We start from the raw sequence: 20,079 nt of genomic DNA, 5'->3' as shown, positions 1-20,079 counted from the left end.
CTTTGATACTCACAATTATTCTTTGAGGTAGGTATTATTACTGCCATTTTGCAGATGTGAAAACTGAGCCATAGAGCAATAAAGTGGCTTGCCCAAGGCCACACAGCCAGTAATTGTAGAACTGCAATTCAGCCTGAGTCTTTCCAGTCCTCCAAGGTTCTTTCAACTACCTCACACATCTTCAAAGTATTCACTAGTCTGTTCCTTTATAGCAAGAATATGCCAGAGCAAATATAACTAATTGTCTCAAGCTGTAAAGAGGTAGGAAACTACTTTTCTAAACTGAACTTTATGCTTCTGTTTCTGGAACAGCTTTGATCCTCCACACCCCATAGTGGTCAAGATGAGATTTCTTGTTTGAACTTTAAATATCTTTATTTCTGTATAAATAAAGCAAGCTTTCCATAGTTAACATCTTAGGAACTATCAAAAGAAAGCTAAGGACTTACTTTCTCTGCCAAAATCATCACATACATTATTAAACTATAGAGCACCCATTTTGTGCAACAGTTCTGAAAGAAAATATCACTGATTCAACACTTCTTAAAATGTTGTTGCTGCTTATAAAACGAAGAAAAAGGATAACAGATGTATTTGACTATTTGAATATTGTAATCACACAATATGGGGACCTACGTCCTGGGAACAATGTGATACCCATTTGAGTTATTGATAAGGTTTGAATGAGGATTTAGTGCCTACGGATTGCTGATCCTGTCTCTCTAATTCATAGGACAATCAATACAAGACTGAATAATGCTAACATTTAGTTCTCTCTAGATTATTAAGGTTTCTGTTTGTGATTTTAAAACAATGCCTTGGCATGAGAACAAAACACCACTCTTGAACTCCCTAGGGCTAAAGAATTTTTAGTGTCTTGGTGCTTCTGATCTGACTTCACACTATCAACTTTTATGGGTCCAGATTACAACTCATCCTGACAAGTCAAGCAGTTATTTGAGCAGTGGCAAATTACGTAGACACAAGACAGTCCTGTTGTTCATGATTTTTGTTTTCCTCTTGAGTTCAGCAAAGAGCAAAAGCAGTAGAAGGCAGAAGTAGCACTCCTGCCTCAAAGCAAGGAGGAATTTGCAAAACTCAAAACCGAGGAAGACTTATGCACCTCTAAGTTATAGACAAAAGAAAAGAAATTGAAGATCACATTCTTCCTCTACCAAGCACTATGTCTCGCCCTGCACATAGAAGACCGGAATACCAAAAAATTGTAAGATCTTTTTATAAAGTAGCATTATTCTACTTCATAGAAGATGTTTTTTCTGAGCAATTCTTGATTTATTTTGAAAGGTGATGCTACAAGTAGAATTTTTCAGTTGAGCAAAGATTGGGTTTGGTGAAGCGTATCATAGATGACACCTCTGGGAATGGTTACAAAATATCTCTCACTGTAACAGAATAATCGATTCTTTATAGAGATTTTAGGGTCTTCTTTCCTGATTAATTACATCCATAAAAGTGTGGAATTTTCCTCTTGTCTCTGTGAGGAAATACAAAAAGATTAAGCAATTCTTTGTGTGTCATATTGCATGAAATAAGAAATTAAATGTATATAAAATAGTTAAATTTTATGTGTAAAATCAAATATGAGTAAGATCATCAAAAAAATCTAGGTGTTAAAAGATTACCTTTAATAATTTATTTCATAGTCTCAAATGTGTTTATATTTGCTCCATGTTATTATTCTTTCTATTTTAAATTCAGAGTTTTTTTTTAAACTTCATTTTGTACAGATTCAGTTAAGATAATATTCTTTTTTAATTCTCTCTCATAATAGCTTTAGCCATTTAGATGTTATAGATGTGAAAATCATGGTTACGTTTAAAACTATGTTAATTACTTCAGGAGAATAATGGGCATTTGATGTAATTAAGTAATTTCAGCCTTGGGTACTTTGGGTTGTAGTGAATAACTGGCACACCCCAATTGGAAATGCATACAGATGCCCCTTGTCCCTGGCACTCTGGATCTTGATATCTTTTACTATCAGGTTCTCAAATACCAAAGAATATTGTACATAGTTCATATTATGTGTATATGTGTGTGTGTGTTTACCAGTAAAATCTTTTTATCCTGATATAGCACAAACCTCTGAAAATAATTAAGTGTTCCATTTTTCACATATGAAAATTGTTGGTTGTTATGGTTTTAAAAACCATAAAAATAAATAAATTTATTTTGACATTTCTTTGGATCTGTGGTGTAGATTTGAGATCCAACTGCATATGTACTTTAAAGTACAGCCTTTGGTCTTGAAACAAGAGAGAGTGTGTGTAGTAGGGAGTTGCCATTTTCTTAGTCTGACCTTAATTATAAATGGGCACAATACTGAGGCTATGGCATGTAGGTGGGTTATAATATTTTCTCCTTTTCAAATTCTTTTGCTTTACGTCTAGTTGCAAGAAATACATTGTCATTCATGTGTTCTCTCTCTCTCTCTCTCTCTCTCTCTCTCTCTCTCTCTCTCTCTCTCTCCATTCTTCATCTTTGATATTTCTATGTTGTAGCATTGGTACATAGCCATATTTTGTTTTATTCTGTGGTTTCTTATATGCTAAGTAGATATAATTGCAGTCATTATTGTAATTTGTGATTAAGTTCATAGAAGATTTAAATAAGAGAATTAAAATTGAATACATGGTGACCCTTAGTGTTATGTTTAACAATATTTTTGTTCATATCACTTGCTTATATCCCTTATATGCTGGTAAAAGTATTAACATATTCACTATTTTCCTACACCTGAATTGTATATATTACTGTAATATCAGTAAATATATAACATAATATCAATTAATTATAGGTAACATATATCCTATGTAAATTTATGGTATTTTGGGGTTTTTTTGCATAAGTATGTCATATATTACAAATAATATTTAGATTCTATTTATTCAAATTTTATTTCGTGTTAATAAATATCCTACCTGACTGAAGAAACATGTTTGTCACAATATAAACCCATACATAAGAGTCTGATGGTATTGAACCAACTTTGGAAGCTTTTGATCAAATTATGTAATATTTACAAAAGTAATTTGTTGAATAAACAATCTTATTGGTTTCTTAAAGGCATTCCTGCCCATGCTTTAAAAAAAAAAAAATCACACAGAGGCCTTCTCTTCTCCCATATATTAGGTTATCCAAGATACTTGGACCTAATCTGGAATCTACATTTGACTTTTCACACAAATAAAAGATTATGTGCAAAATAGACTTATTTTCAGTAGTGACCCTCCTTCTTACCTCTATCTCCTACCCACCTCTACTCCAAATAGTATCCTCCATCTTTGTCTACCTCAGTGATAAATGCTGCGTCAGAATGGAGGCTTGGAGTCTGACAGGCCTTTCTGGCTCTCACAGTTGCAGGCTAATTGGGCAAGTCATTCGGTTCTTCTGAAGCCTCATTCTCTCCTCTGGAGAAATGGCAGCATTGGAATTAATTATCTCTAAGATACCCTTCCCTTTTTCGGGTAGTACTCAATATTAGAAGCGATTACCAATGGATTGATTGAACTTTATGTTTTCTGTTTCCCATATATTCAACATCTATGCTAAATGATATCTAAATTGGCTTTGGTTTTAGTTTTCACTTGTAATTCACTCTAAAAATGAGACATATTTTGGAAATCCCTAAAGAAAGCACAAGCACCCCCCCCCCAAACACACACACACACACACACCTTTTTTTTTTTTTTAAGAAAAAAGAAGAAAGAAAGAAAAAACTCACAAATTTGCTGCTCCAGCTGGGTTCACCCTGAATTTCTCGTTGGCAGATCTGCTGCTCATTAAAGATTGTGCAGACTCAGGAGAAATCTCACCCAATTATTTCTTCCAACTGAAAACAGGGTCAGTACAAATCAAAGTTCACTTTAGAATAATAGGAACTTGTATTAGAAATTAGTGATTAAAAATACTTTATCCATGAGATACATTGCAAGTTATATAATGTAAGCAAAGGCATAGAAAGATATTCTCATGTTAAGAAATTAATTTCACAGGTCTTTCCACAGCACCAGCTAAGTATCCAAATGTAAGTACAGTTTGTTCTAAAAATAAAAAGGGTTGCAATAATACAAAGATGGGAGAAAAATGAACAGATGATCTCTGAGGCTGAATCTAACACCAAGATTTTGTAAAGAAAGGGAAGTAGGTAGGAAGGGGAAAGAAAAGAAAAAAATACAGTAGTGTATTGTTGTAACTTTGCCTATAACATAAAACCATCCCCTTGCCTACAGAACAAAGATCTCTTTGTCCTCACCTATGGAGCTTTGGTTGCCCAACTTTGTAAGGATTATGAAAAAGATGAAGATGTGAACAAATACTTAGATAAAATGTAAGTAAGCATCTTTTATTCTTATAGAATGTTTGTTGTTTCTTAACATCACCTACATTTTTCCTGCCTCTGATGACTTGCACCATTTCACCAGCTCTTCTTCTGTGTCAATGAATCATATTGGAAAGCTGAGTGTAATTTCTTACACTTGCCATTTAGATTGATACCAGAAATTAATGGGAAGGAATTTTTTCTCCATGAATATCAAATATGGAATGTTTGTTGTTAGAAATTATTTCTTCATTAGCCACTGTTGTGGCAAGACTAAAGTTGCTCTTTTAATAATGTGATAAAGCATCCAATTTGATCTTTTCAGTAGTCTTTTTTTCTAACATTGACTCCTTACAATGTAAATATTTACTTGCAGAAGCATAGATCATCTAAGGAAGCATATGCAAAAATGTTATTATAATTGCCTAAAAAGAAGACTGGGTGATAAGGAATTATGGGTTGAAGGGAGAATTTCTTTTTCCTATATAACATTTCCATTGTTTGAATGTTTTTTGCCCTTACTATAATTTATTTTAAAATATATTTTAAATATAAAACACACTTCTTAATAAGCCCATTCTCTTTTGTTTTTATTAATAGAGATTCCTCATGCTCAAATTTCACCTTTTAATTTCCTCAGAATAATTATATGATCATCAGATTATTTCCAAACAATGAAATACCTGTCAACATCTTTTTAACCTCTTAATTGTGGGCTCTGAAAAAGGACTGGAAAATATGCACTGGTTAGAAGATTTACTTAGGCAGATTGAAGGGGAAATTAAGCCTAGCATTTTAGGGTTTTCTAAAAGGGCTTGTTGTATTTTCCATTGGAATACAGGGGGGAAAAAGAAGAAGAAGAAGAAGGGAAAGCTTGAAATTTTTTAAAAATTTTAACTCTTGTTCCTCCATATATATATTTTTTTCTCATTTTTTCTTTTTGGAAAATTCCTTTTCATTTTGGTATACAAGCCTGCCCCCTCCCCTCCCCATTTCCCCCCCCTCTAATTTTTAAAATTTGTTCTGTTTAGTTATATATGACAGTTGAATCTCTCTCTCGTTTCTTAATATTTCTTCTTAATTATTTGGAAGTGTTCAAAAAGCAGCAAACAGCCCAATTACCCGCAAATGGTCATTGCAGTTTCTTCCTCAGCTGAACTGTCTACAGCTGTGGGAGCTGCTAAAGCTGTCTTTGTGGTCACACTTCAACATCTGACATAGTAGCATTCCCAAAAGTTATCTATTTATTTGACTTACATTACATTTGCATTGTTTTGTGGAGTAGCTGAAGAAAATTAAGAAGCTGATTTAACTAAAAAATACGTTTGGTGAACTAATTGAGTGCACATTTTAACAAATGTGAATGGAATATTAATTAAAAAATAAATTTGGAGAGGCTGTAGGAAGGCTTTATGAAAAAAAAATCACACTTGAATTTCTTTAATAGCTTCTGGGAGTGTCTTATATTTTTAAATTGATTTATAAATATCTACTTTGTAGAGTCATATTCTTTGACCAAAGCAAGACATGCAGTATAATGCACGACTCATAACCTCTGGCTTCCCATCGCTGTTCCAGTGGCTAAGTCTATGGCTCTGCATGATGATAAATAGAAAATACTGGAAATATCTTTTAAAACGAGTTTAACTTTCTTTTAAAGTAAATGTTCTGTTCTTCAAGTATCTTTTCAGTGTGAACACATCCTGGTTAGAATTATAAACCATTTTTTCCTCAGAAGTCTCAAGTAAGCTAAATGGACTATTTCTATCCACTCATAAATATAAATAGAACATCTCACTAGATTTGGCGCTCACTCTGATGTCAAATCCATCTCCCCCAAGTCACCAATGATCTCATGCTTTTTTTTTAGATCCTCTGAAACAATCACTACCCTTAAAAACTGTAATGTCTTTAGTTTGTTGGGCCCTCTGCTGCTCTATCCAAATCATTTTACTTGTGTATGTACTTGTGGCTATGAAATTAAAGACTTTTTTCCCCATTGGTTCAACAAAAACAGCATCCCCTTTATTTTTCACCCTTAAGGTTCTATTTCTTCAACTGCATTGCAAGTTCTTATATGACAGAGACTGATTTTTTTTTTTTGGTGCCCTTTCAGAAATTTCACAGTTTCAAGGAGTGTGCTTAACCATCTTAGCCACATATTCAGTTGTGTTATCACATATCAATAAAGGCTTTCAGAATTGTACTTCAGGCACTGTCCAAACCACTTACTTGGGGTACCATTAACAGATAACAGCGCCTCCACCCCAAGCTCCATCATTCCAGCTTCTCTAGAAAGAGACACGAGCTTTCTTAATTGGCTATTCTCCTGGCTCACTCACTCACACATACAGTAAAATTCAGAGTCCCAACTGCTAAGACCTTCACTAGCAATGAAAAGTATTTTTCTGATCCTTGTTTTCCATCTGTCAGAGCCTGCCCTCCTAACTGTGCTAAGAGTGAGCACCCAGGGGCCACACCCATAGCAGACAAGAGGGCTAGACTCTCAGTCTATTTCTGTTGGTAGGTAACATTAGGCTACAGACACCAGCTTTCCTCAACTGCCACTGTCAAGTTTGCCAGTCTCACTCTAGTCAGGCTCCTATGCTTAGAGGAGACTAGTTAATATTTCCTGGATCTGTTGCTCTCTGCTTCTGTGGGACTGATACAAAGCCCACTGCCAAAGGCCATTTGATTCATTATATTTGGTTTATTTGTTATCCACGTGTGCAGACCACACTCCTTCCTTCATCCACAGGGGTTATGGCATTGGAACACGGCTGATTGAAGACTTTTTAGCTCGATCCTGTGTGAGAAGATGCCATAGTTATTCAGAAATTACGGACATAATTGCCCAGGTAAATGCATTTTTAGTTCTGTCATGTTTTGAGAATCTTTATGGGTTTTTTTTTTCTGAGTTTTCTGCTTGGATTGGACAGGTTCCATCTGTATACATTGCTAAGTGCCGAGAAAGGGGATTCTGATTGAAAAGCATTTTATTTCAGCACAAAGATAAAGCTATTGAGAACTGAAAGAGAAATGCTTCCAGGCATTTAAGCATCTATAGATTTTCCTGACTACAGGACGTGTGTGGAGTGTGTGTCTCAGACTGGAAAAAAAAAAAAAAAACGTTTTGAGACGGTAAAGAGAAGAATGTAACAGGGAACTTTGTTACGTGTATGACCACATCTAGTTTCCTTCTGTTGTCATTTTCAGCACATGGGAAGAGATAGTGTTTGGCAGTGTCAGAGAAAATTGCTGTAGTCATTTCCCAAGACAAAAATAAAACTTCCTGTAAATGTATATTTTCTAACCTCTTTCACAGCCTTGATGTATGGGAGACAACTTGGAATCATCCAATACTAGCTCAATTTAATTTTTTTTTAAAACCAGGGATTGATTGAGCTCAGGAGTTCTCAACCAAGGAGTCATATACCCAACACCTTACCCCCTTAAATTTGTTTTAAATTTTGAGACAGGGTCTTGCTAAGTTGCTTAGCTCTCACCAAATTGTTAAGGCTGGCTTTGAACTTGCAATCCTCTTGCCTCAGCCTCCCAAGCCACTGAGATTATGGAGTATGCTACGTGCCCAGCACTAACTTAACTTTCTTAGATATGACTATGAAATGCATCTGCAGCCAGCATTTCTTTAATCCACAGACCTGTGGTTAATGTTATTAATTTGTTGGAGACTCAGAAATTGTGCATGGATATGAAATATTTAGGAAGTCTTGATATGGTGCCCCAAGGTTCACACAATGTCAAATTAGCTCAAGTCTTATTTTTTTTTTCTTGACCCTTAGTATTTTTACATGTCACACTTCCCACAAATGGTTCTAATACTACCATATAGTGCTCTGTGGTTCTAAATGCAGTTACTTAATTTCTTTCATCCTAATAGTAGTTCTGTGAAATAGACAGAATAGGAGTTATTGTCCCCATTTTCCAGATAAGAAAACTGGGTCCCAGGAAGCATATGATGAAATTGAATGATATTGTATATGAAAAAATTGTACATTTGAGGCACAATCCAAATGAAAGATTTTTCTGTTTATTGATATTGTTACTTATTACTTCATGATTAGTGAATCATGTGACTGAAATTGGAATCCAGCTTTAGCACAGTGAATTTACTACATCATTAAGCAGATTTTTTTTAAAAGTTATTTTCCATATGTATTGGCAGAATATAAATAAACTCCTAAAACAGTGGTTTAGTTTTTCACTAAAATGATTTTATGGGCAATAACCAAGAATGCTAGCTAGCCATTTTAATGGGAAATAAATACAGTAGTTGAAATATAGACATGAAATGTCGGTGTTTGCTGTATTTCTGTTTTTCTAGTTAGTCCCTCTCTCTTGGCCTTTTGACTAGTAAGGCACCTTCTTTCTGTAATGATGATGGTCAGATTGCTTTGAGAATGACGCCCCTTTAATATTTGCCTAAATTCATCCCACTGGTTGATAATTTGAAAAATCATATAATGTGAAACATAAAACCTGATTCTTACATTTAAAGTTGTTTGCCAGGCTTTGGTATCTGAAAAAGAAAATAATTTCCAAGGCTGAAATAAGACTCCATTCTAAAATTATGCTAGCATAACCAGCCCAAGTTTTAATTTTTTTCCTCAGGATATGTTTATATATGTATATATTTTCCATTTAGTAGTATCTTATGTTTAAAATGAGATGATTAGAGATGAGTTTAAAAATCTGTTGAGTAAAGAACAATATCTGCTAGACATGGAGGCATATACAGCCTCATTCCTGAGAACCTGGAACTATTTTCTGTCATGCAATGGAAGATCAGAGCTCATCTGAAATATGCTCAATACTGTAAATGCTCTTACCAGGAGAATCTTGGCTGCTGGTCTAACTGAGCAGCAGTTAGAGTAGTGTGGTGATGGGGGAAGGTGCTGTAGTTCCCTCTTATGGTTTTTCTTGGCTCTGACTACAGAGGCCAAGTCAGTGAAAGGCTTCTGTGGACTCTAAAGGAATAATTCCATGTATCCATTTTAATCAGAGAAACGTTAAGAAAACTAGGCTTCTCTAGCGAGTGGGAATGAGGAGTTGAGTGGGGTGGGGAGAGTCAGTATAAGAAATAACTCTTTTAACCAGTATTATCTTTTTTTTCAAAATAGCTGCTAACAAATATCCCATAAAAGTTATTCCCAGAGGTAGCTAAGAAGATGAGAAGTCTCACATGGAACTTTCTTATTACCTGTGGTCCTCTACCAACAGACCCAATGTGCGGGAGACAACTTGGAATCATTCAATACTAGACCCTGTTCATCTCAGGAAAAGCACAAAGCTGAGAATCAAAGTAATTAAGCCAATAAGAAATATGATACCTGTTTATTTAGGGCCTTACCCAGGACTTGTTACTTGGTAATAATCAGTAGAAATTAGTTGGAGAAAAAGAAAAAAAGAAGGGCAAAAACAATAAGAGGAAGGAAAGATGATGAGAGGTAAAAGGAAGAGGTGGGAAGAAAGAATGAAATCTCTCTTTGGTTCAGGCCCCTTGGGAAGAGAGCTTTTGTTCAGCAGGGAGTGTTCCTTAGCTGCCCACCACACCTAAGGGATCCTTGAGTCCCTTTCATGAGGAACCATGCATTTTACCTAACAACGAAGTCTTCAGTGTGCAGAAATTAAATCCCATTCTGTGTACCAAAATAAAGGAAAAAAAAAAAAGGCTAAAGATGAGCCTAGTGAGAAGGAGAGAAAAAGGATTCCTATTTCAGCCAAAAAGAAAAAAAAAATTCCCACAGAGTGCCTCCTATTTTATAAAGCATATTCTGCCTTTAAAAAAAGTAAAGCAGTTTCTAAAGATATCTGACCTCCCAACAGTGGGCCTAATTTTCATCAGGTTAGAAGCGATTCTACTTGATATAAAACCAGAAACATGTGCATCTGCTTTCCAAATATCCTTTCCCTAAACTTTTTATGTCTTGCCAACCATTCTGACATCTTGCAAATTTTTGTCTGACATCTTCTGTTCTCAGTGAGCTGGGAAAATTCCCTTTGCACTCCCATGCAAGATTCTCTCTGGGCAGTAAAAAATTCCATTACCTTCACCCTTCTCGTGTGCATAGCAATTGTCGCGTACTCTTTGAAGGCCTAATTTTTTTCCCCCTTTTCATTTTCACTTCTCCAGAAAAATGTTCTTTTATATCTGATGATGATGTCACCCATTCCAGGAACATTTTGACAGAGATGAAGGTCAGACTTTAGTTATGTACTCACCCACTGGTGCTTTGCTTATAATTAGCAGCTTCCATTAAAAGATCTGGCCTTTGGCATCATTATCTCATTAATCCTTGTGAACTCTCCTCAGAGGAGGCAGGTAGCAAATGTAACTAAGTCAGTTTTATAGAGAAGTAGGTCAAAGTCAGAGGAAGCATAGTCACGTGTTGCCCTCACATTGTGGTAGAGTCAGGAGTAGAACCCAATGGCTGTGCCTTCTTTGTGGTTGCCTTGTTAGACCATACATTGTAGAGTACAGCACCTAATAGAGTACTGTAGAGTACTGAGCACCTAAATACCATATGCTCTCTCTTGGCTCTAGAGAAGAAAAGAGAGGAGAATACATTGGAATAGACTTGACAGATGAAGAAACCGATGTTCTGCCTAGGGAAGCAATTCCTCTGAGTCAGTTAGCGAGAGCCTGCAGGTAGGCCAGATCTTTGAACTTTCATTCCACTCTGCAACCCTCTGCCTTCTCACCAGGAGAACTATGTAACTTCAGATACTAATAACATTGCCTGCTCTCTTGTTTTTCTCACTTTGCCTTTTTCAAAAGGGATGTCTTTATCAGTAGGCATCCGGCAAAGTCTTTTAATGTTAGGCCTCAAATTTCATCATCCAGTGGTCTGAAAAGAAATTTCATGAAAGAGTCCAAACAGTTGATCAAAAAAAAAAAAAAAAAAAGAAAAAAAGAAAGAGAGAAAGAAAGAAAGAAAAGAAAAACTCTTTTGTAGGCCTTACAGGACTCATATTTTGCATATAAAAAGAGATGACAAGCTAACTCTAAATTCTACTTTGTAAAAAATTAAAATGGATCCTTAAAACGTGATTTTGTCAAATACTAGTTTGCATTTTTTGGTCGCATTCAAGTACACCTGAAAATATTAAATAAGACATAATAATAGCTCTCCATATCCATGGGTTCCACAAATCAAAAAAAAATTTTGAAAAAAATTGCACATGTGCTGAACATATAAAGAATTTTTTCTTGTCATTATTCCCTAAACAATACAGTATTATAATATTTATGTAGCATTTATATCATATAATGTATCAAGAGAAATCTAGATGTGATTTAAAGTATACAAGAGAACTGCACAGGTAATACGCATGTGCTATGCGGTTTAGTATAGGGAACTTGAGCATACACAGATCTTGGTACCCGAGGGAGGGGAGAGAAGGCAGGGGTTCCTAGAACCAATGTCTTGCAGGTACTGAAGGATGGCTATGATTTCTAAATGTTGTAGCAGTATTTAGCAACCTCATATTGAAAACCTTTCATAATGCAGAGGATTTATTCATGAAAGTTCACAATAATTCCTACCTATTCACCTATATTCACCTTACAAGAACCTTGTGAAGTTAAAAAAAACTATCATTAGCCCCATTTTATTGATAATAAAATTATTACTGATATCTCTATCAGTAATAATTATATATTACTGACAGTGTAATAGAGACTTACGATATTACCACAGATGCATAAGAAAAGCGCTCCCCAAGAATTTAATTCTTCTGATCTTATTTCAGTGCTTTTTTTTTTCACAAATTCATTGTTTCTTTAAAAATATACATTTGAAATTTGCCCTGAGCAAAATTTTGTAGTTTTTCCAAATGAAAATATGTAATTTGCGGTAGAATTATTATAGCTGATTTTAGTTGTAGTCATGAAAGTTAGAACTGTTACTTGCAGTCCTAGCTGTCTTTCGGTTTATTATAAGAAAAACTAGAAAACATAATTGTACCTGTCTCTGGTCTAAGAACTAAAAACACAAACACCTCTTTTGTTATACAAAAATACATTTCAGGATTTCCAAATACCTTTATGATAATTATTAGGGGAAATGAAATAGAGATAAGCTTCATCTTTTAAATCAGGATGATTATGCAGGCTAGCCTTGAAAAGAAATATTGTAATGTTACCTTTTAAAAGTTATTCAAGCACAAGGAGCTCTGATCCTCATCATGAAGTAATCACTAACCTAACCATCTCCAATGAAGTAGAGATTGAAGGAGCCACATTCTGCTTAGCTACAATCCCACCATGTGACCTTAAGCAAATTATTTAGCCTGTCCAAAAGTGCAGCTTCCCCCATTTGTCAGATAAGACCTTTTTTGGCTGTGGTTCTCCTAATTTTTAAATATTGATTTCCTTAGGTAAAGTCTGGACACTGAATTCTAATCACATAAGGCTGAGTGTGGTAGGTGTCACTTCCAAAGCCTCCCTCAGATTATCCATATCTTAGTTAACTGACAGTGTTTTTAACTGCATGGCCTTGCATGTATTGTTAATCAAAGTTGGGACAAATTTTTACTGTCTGGTCAATTTCAGTATTATGTTTACTCAGAAGGGTAATAGAGGGAATTTGCCATTTTTCAATGTGAACACCACAGCGTTGGTGGTGTGATACTAATATGAGACTTTAAAAAACTACTGTGGAAAAAGACTTATGAATCTGAAACCCAATACACTGCAGTTGTTAGAAATTCAGGAAAGTAAAAATGAGATCATTTCCTTTTATAGTATAAATTCAAATTTTACCTTAATTAAATAATGAGAGCAATGATATTTTTGGTGAGTGATATAAAATTCAATAAAATAATTTAAAGAAAATTTTCATAGGATATAATACAAATAAGGATGCCTAAAACAGGGAAGGAATAGTAGATGTGGTAAACATAAACTCTGGGCAAAAGATTTTAGAACATAATCCAGAGAGAAAGTTAAATGGCAGAGGATTTTTTTTTTTTTTTACTGGCTAAATCATTTATATTCTAATAAAGTAGTCAACATTGGTGTAGAATCTAAATAGAAGGAGTCCAGTAAATCATTCCAGTTACTTTTTAAAAATCCTTCCTTGATCTGAGTGCACAAGACTGCCATGGCTGAATCTGTAAGAAGAATCCAACCCTTCTGAAGATTCAGGTTACTTTAGAATAGGCACAGCTCCATGACAATAGAAGGTCAACCTCTACTCAGAATTGTGCTCATAAATACTAACTTAACACTCAATAGGAACATCCAAGTCTAATTAACTTTATTAAATATTTGTAGAGGTAAGGAAAACCAGTCGGGGTCCAGTCAGAGAACAAATACTACATATGCATTTCAACAAGGAATAATGAATATTAAAAAGTTTTAAACTATTTTGGGGGGATGTAGCTACTAGAAAGAAAATAAACATATTTTAGTCTTCTGACTCTGAGAGAGAAAGCATGAACAAGAAATGCATTTTGGAGGAAGTTCCTTTTCCCAAGGGCAGGGTTCACATCTGGTTGGAGAAGGTGAGATAGGAGTCCCTGGGATGATGGAGAAATCCACCAGGCTGATACTGGTGGGCAGGGAACAATGGGCCCAAACTAGCAAGTTAGAAACCCCTGCTGAGATCTAGGATGGCAGAGAGAGACCTATGGACTAGAATTAGCAAGTTAGAAAGGAAGGGATCATGCACTGCAGGTCACCAGGCCAGGAGCAAACCAAGAAAAGGCACCCTAGAGCCAGATGAGGAGCTCCTTCCCTTCTGCATTGACCCCATAGCACCTTCTATGGGCAAAGGAGAAATGTTTGCATGATCTAGCAGAAGCACCACAGTCAGCATGATGAAGAGTGGCTTTTGGGTTGAGAGGCCATCAGACAACCAGCACAGAATGCATGAGCCACTCTGGATTCTATGACCATTTTTATGGCAAATTTTTACTTCCATGGCCTTGTGTTTGACTCTGTCCCACCTGCTTGCCACACTGGAACTCTTCTGGCCTCTCAGTGCAATTCTAGTTGAATGGGGGAGGAGCAAAGGAAACCACATTCCACTCTTGCCAGGGTGGTGTCAACTTCCTACAACTGAAAAATAGACTAAAACATACAGTTTTCAGTTTACATCTTTTCTTCTGAAATAAGGACTTTCTATTAAAGTTATCAAATATAGCCATTGCTTTTCTTTTCTACAAAATTTTTAAGTCCTATAATCAAATCTATGTTCTCTCCTTCAATCACTCCCATGACTATGAATTCTATTGTCTTTATTACAATAGAATAGTGCCATGTTACGGTTTAGATTTGGAAATTCCCCCAAAATCTCATGCATGGAAAGTATATTCCCCAGTACAGCAAAGTCCAGAGGTGGAGAGCAGGTCACCTGGGATAAGGCCTTGAGGACTGCATCAATCCCTGCTCCCTTCTCTGTCTCTTTCTTCTCCGCTCTCTCCTCTCCCCTCTCCCCTCTCTTATCTTCCTCCACCTCCTTCTCCTCTTCTTCTTCCTTCTCTCTCTCTCCCTCTCCCTGTCCCTCTCCCTATCTTCTTCCATCCCTCTCCACCCCTCTGCTTTCCGACTGCCATGAGCTGAGGTTTTCTCCACCAAGCTCCTCTGCCATGATTTTTCTTCTTGGAGACAGCAGAACATGGACTGATTCCTCTGAAACCATGAGCCAAAATAAATCTATCCCTCACTAAGTTGTTCTTGTCAAGTATTTTGGTCACAGTGCCAAAAAGCTGATGAACACATGCTATTAAAATGATACGGTCAAACAACCCCAGAATATTGCTAAAAATTTTACTTTCTATCTGAAAGTCCAGGGGAGTGATATGCAAGGCACAGCAGCAGATTGACACTTCAGATACCACCTAGTGAAAGATGTAGTGGGAGCTCAAGGCTTGAAGCCCATATGAAAAACATACAATCTCATAGACTATAAGTCAACCAGATTCATTTTCTGAAACAACTATAGATCTTAGAGGATCAAAGTTGCTTTGCATGAGGCAGGAGTTGCAGTGTTGAGTTAAGCAAAATTGAGAGCCAACCTCAGAGAAATAAGGGAATTCATGATTAACCTTCCTTAAAACATTTCTATTAGAAGACTAGAGCAACATATGTCTAGGTGTTATTTAACATTTTAATCAGTCTGTGATATCCAATTTGATTGGTGATTTATCACCAATTTATTGGTGATTTGTCACAGATCTTCCAAGAATTTTCCATTGAACAGTTTCTTTTGTATATATTTCCATTAATCATCTAACTAGAGCAAAGGTGTCTCACAAAGAATAGAAATAGAGCAGAGCACAGTGGCCTATGACTGTTGTACCAGATACTCAGGAGGATCTCTTGAACACAAGGCCAGCTTGAGCAACATAGTAAGACCCTGTATCAAAAAAAAAAGTTTAAAAGAATGAAATAATAGTTTCCCTGAGTTATAAAACATATATTTTGTTTAATTTGATGCTTGGTTGTATTATTCAGTGAAGTTATTTCTCATTTCCAGACAATTTCATTTTCCTATCACACCTATAAGCTTATCAAAGGGAGGAATAGTTTCAAGTATTGCTAGGGTTAGCCACATGCTACACATTATAGACATTCATGAAATGTTTTAAAGTAAACTTAGAAAATATCTGAAGATCTTTACATACCTCTGTACACTATTTCTTCTCCCATTCTGCCCAGAAGAGGGCAGTAATCCACATCCTCTCTAATGAAAGATTCCTACCCTTTCCCCTTCTACCCCAATTGCCACCAAAAGCAGAAGAACCCTCTTATCTCAAGCAGTATTCACTACACTGATAATCCAGCACTCTAAATGTGGTTCACAATAACAAATCTGCAATAACAAGATTTGAACCACAAGAAGATCCTGGACAGAAAAATAGCTAATTCTCATTAAATAGGAGACAGTGAATTCATCTTGAAATTTTATTGAAATGTTTATTTTTTTTCTACCATCTATATGAGTATAGAAAGTTTCAGAAGAGGAACATTTTTTCCCCTCTACTCTGTGATTACAAAATGTAAACATTAACTAGGTAATTAAATCATTACATATTACATTTAACATTATTATGGAAAATGTTTGAAATCTATTCTAAAATTCACCATGGAGCCAAATCATATTAGAAAAACTCCCTTAGGTTGCCCGCTTTGGGGTATGTCAGGCCATGGGAGCTCATGGAGGGATATTCAGGGATACAGTAGTCAGGCCTCATGGAAGAAGACACACTGGAAAGTCCTTCAGTTTATCTTGTCACCTCAGCTGGCCTTTGTGGTTCCCTCCTTCAGTCCTCCACCATCTTGGTGACTCGTCTGTTCTCTGCTTCATTTGCTCATGTGCTACCTAGTATTCTTTCTATTCTTTTTTTTTTCTGTCTCAGTGCTTCTAACACTACACAGTTTTTTGCTTCTGCTCACTCTTTTCTCCAGGTATCATTGGTCTTCTGCTCAAATCAATCCCTAAAATGTGATTTCCTATGTGTATCTCATGTTCAAAGTCCTGAAAAGAGAGCTTCTAACCTGTCCCGTCCATCACCAGGCTCCATGGGGTAGAGTTTTCATGGTAGGTCATTTCCAGGCCCTTAGCCAAACTCTTGACTGACTGCCGGGCTCTCAAATGCCCACTGCCACCCAATAACTGTGGCCAGAATGGCAGAGTAAATGAGACACAGGACACAGTATCATAAGGAACCCCTCAGGGAGGAGATTTGGGTCTGAAAAACATGTTGAGATTTTTTAAAGGGGGCAAAAATCATTGACAAATACCTTGTTCTTCCTGTCTGGGAAATGGGTAAGAGTCATGTATGCACCCTACCTCACCTATCAACCCGCTGTTCACTGAATACACATTACTGAGGCTGGTGCTTGCTTTGCTTCCCTTTGTTCCAGAAGCTAGACTTTGAGGGAAATATTAGTGTGGCAGGTTCCGTTTCATATGCCTACTATAAGGTATCAAAGTAGAACACTCTTTGTTATGCATTTAGTAGATAATAATCAAGTAAGCAAACCTTTTAAAAAAATGCTTCCCCTAGGAAGCAGTCCAAGTGAAACCACATTGTTAGTTGAAAGTAAATATTTTAGGCCATTAGAAAGAGTGGGGCAGACATTTCTCAGAATAGTAAGCTCAAAAGGAGACTTTGGTAGAAGAGAAGTAAACAAATTGTCCTAAGAAAAATGATGTGCTATCATAGATAGTGTTAGGTTCTCTTCTGAGCTTATAAAGGAATTCGTCATAGAAGTTTGCTCTGGTCCTGTAATCCTGTGGGACTTTTTCTTTTGTTACTCTTTTCTTCTAATCTTTCCAGTCCTTTCTCTTGGCATTCTGTGGTTTTTCAAAGAATGTTACCACAGATGATCTGAATAAGAACAAGATAAAATGAATTTGAAGCAGTCCATTCAAGTCAGACATAAGCTTATCTTGGGTTATTTATTTCTTTAGAAAAGATTTTGTATTTTATTCTTCTGTGTATTACTTCCTCTCCTTTCTTTTTGATGGTTGTATTAGACTTTCTTAATTTCCTAAATAATGTGCATTTTAAAAACAAAATACTTTCCTTAAAAGTTGCCTTATTTCACAATTCTGACGCAAATCTTAATGTAATATGCCCGGTAAGATGCGCGCAGCACTTGATCTGTGCTGCCATTGGCATGCTATTCATGATATGGGAAGGCTTGTGTGTCTTCTGTTCTTTCTTTTATCAGGATGAAAATTTCAATTTCAATTTTAGAGCTGCCTCCCATTCATTCCTGGTTTACTCACAACACAGAAACATGCGCACACACACACACACACACACACACACACGCATAGCTCCTTCTCTAATACACAACTTATTTTAAGAGAAAGGCTAGGAAACTCAGCCAGAAGGGCATAAAACAGAGGGAAACCTGCAACCTCTTTCTTTCTGTGGAATTTCTGCCATTCTCTTTATTAACAGCTCACTGTCATGGAATACTGATGTCTGATGCTAATTCTCACAGAAGGTGGCTCATTCCTGCTGCTTTCATCTCATCAGGGCTGGGAGTACATCACTGAGGCTGCCCAGCTGTCAATTTCACCAGATGATAATGTGACTTCCACCTTTTAGGAGTGGAGAGGGTCTCTGTGCTTCCCTCACAACTGCAGAAGGCAGATACTAAAGCAAAACAACTTCACTCAGCTGAAAGCTACTCCATCTCAGGTCACTCAGTGTTCTATCCAGGACAGCCTGCCAAGAAACCCCTGGCAGTGCAGGGTGCCAAGGGCTGAAGGTGAAAGGCACCTCCCATTTATTTCACACAAAGTTGTCATTTTGTTGGTTATCAAGATCCCAAACCCTAATCTATTTGGATATCTCACCTCTATCTCATATTACCAATAATTTGTAAATAGGCTTCTGAGAATTTAGCTATTATTGTGTGTGCCTCCCAATCCCCCAGCCAAAAGATGAAGGTAGTAAACTGAGGTATTGGAATGGTACAGAGTCCTCAGGGTCTAGGTTAGATTGGAGACCCGGGCATTTCTTACTGTAAACAGAGCTGAAGGGGTGGAGAAGAGTCAAGGGAACAGCTCAATTGTTAATACAGTCGGGATGATGTGGAGAATGCAGATTCTCAATCCACATGGTGGAAACTGGAGACCTGGCCAGAGAGCAATTCTCATCACAGGGACCCTGTGGGCAGGGGAAGACTGGGGCAAAAAGCAGCATTTGTGTTGAACTAGAATTGCTGCTTCCTCGAATCCTTCAACTGAAAAACTGGAAGCTCACCAGATAAAGCCTAAATACAAAATCTCTCTTTGCCATTTCTATTCTTCAAAGACTAACTCATAATGATAGAAGCCTGTTGAATTGTTTTCCTTTTTTCCACTTTTTCTAACATATATTAAAATAAGTGGGAGCCCTTGGTAAATAAGAGTCGAATTCCTTGGAAGTCACAGCCCAACACGACATAGCATTCCAGAGAAGGCTGGCATCATAGTTAGCTGAATGTCAGACCATTTTCCTACTTAGTAGCATTTTTTTTTTAAGCAGAGAAGAAGGGCGTGGAAGTAAATTGAAAGACAAGAAAAATTCTTTGTGGTAATAAAATTTTCAATATTTAAAAAATGGTAATATTAACAGCAAAAGCAACTCATAAAATAGAGAATTTTGACCATTTGGTCTAGAAATATGGCAGATGAGTTTATTAAATAGAAGAGAATTCTTAAACAAATGTAAACATTTAGGCTTGATTCTTCCCACTGAGTAGGCAAGAACTGCCTTATGTAAACCCTCACATACTTGATCTCTTTTTCTCTGAATCTCAGGGAGGGGTAAAAGAGGGAAAATGTGGGCAATTTTCTTTGGTGGAAAAGCATGTATATTCAGCCACGAGGTCTATGGATTTTGCAGGCTGATTGGATTGAACTCAGCAAACCACATTTTCTCCTCATTCCAATATGATGACAAGGCACTTTGGGAAAACTACCCTTACTTTAACTATGACTATATTGGATTAAAGTACTTTCCCTTTAGTCACAGACAGTATTTCTTTAGGCTTAACTCTCAGCAAATTCTGCAAGTTCCTAAACTAACTTAGTGCTGCCTCTCCCATTGCTTAAGAATGCCCATCTTTCCCTTCTGTTTATGATCAGGACTTAGACAGGAAGTCTAGCTTGACCCAAGGATCCTGTGTCCTTGGCATTGTTACCAGAGATGCTCCAGGGAGAATTTTTTTCTCCAATATTAACTTTAATGGTTTCATATTGCCC

The 20,079-nt window shown here is 36.5% G+C and overlaps 2 protein-coding genes across 6 annotated transcripts in view; one reads left to right on the top strand and one right to left on the bottom strand.

Moving 5' to 3' along the window:
- Positions 1-20,079, bottom strand: part of CALHM5 (calcium homeostasis modulator family member 5) — a 55,242-nt gene that overhangs the window by 19,627 nt on the left and 15,536 nt on the right. The window contains exons 1-3 of one of the 5 annotated variants that reach the window (XM_081296359.1): positions 14,315-14,434; positions 10,586-10,903; positions 3,746-3,853 (exon numbers count right to left, since the gene is read on the bottom strand). The exons of 1 other annotated variant lie outside the window; for it this stretch is intronic. In XM_081296359.1, coding sequence (XP_081152485.1) covers positions 3,746-3,804 — 59 coding nt within the window. In that variant the 5' untranslated portion in view covers positions 3,805-3,853; positions 10,586-10,903; positions 14,315-14,434. Of the gene's footprint in view, positions 1-3,313; positions 3,415-3,745; positions 3,854-6,574; positions 7,080-10,585; positions 10,904-14,314; positions 14,435-20,079 lie in introns of those variants that run through there. 3 more of the 5 variants (XM_081296361.1, XM_081296360.1, XM_081296363.1) reach the window with 3 other exon arrangements.
- Positions 7,172-20,079, top strand: part of TRAPPC3L (trafficking protein particle complex subunit 3L) — a 37,782-nt gene continuing 24,874 nt past the window's right edge. The window contains exons 1-2 of the mRNA XM_081296375.1: positions 7,172-7,200; positions 12,743-12,786. The gene's annotated coding sequence lies outside the window, so the exon portion shown is untranslated. The remainder of the gene's footprint in view (positions 7,201-12,742; positions 12,787-20,079) is intronic.

Source organism: Spermophilus citellus (assembly GCF_964194105.1).
Source record: "Spermophilus citellus genome assembly, chromosome: 5".
Taxonomy (NCBI): domain Eukaryota; kingdom Metazoa; phylum Chordata; class Mammalia; order Rodentia; family Sciuridae; genus Spermophilus; species Spermophilus citellus.
The sequence above is the reverse complement of the archived record's forward strand: the minus strand, read 5'-3'. Positions and strand labels throughout refer to the sequence as shown.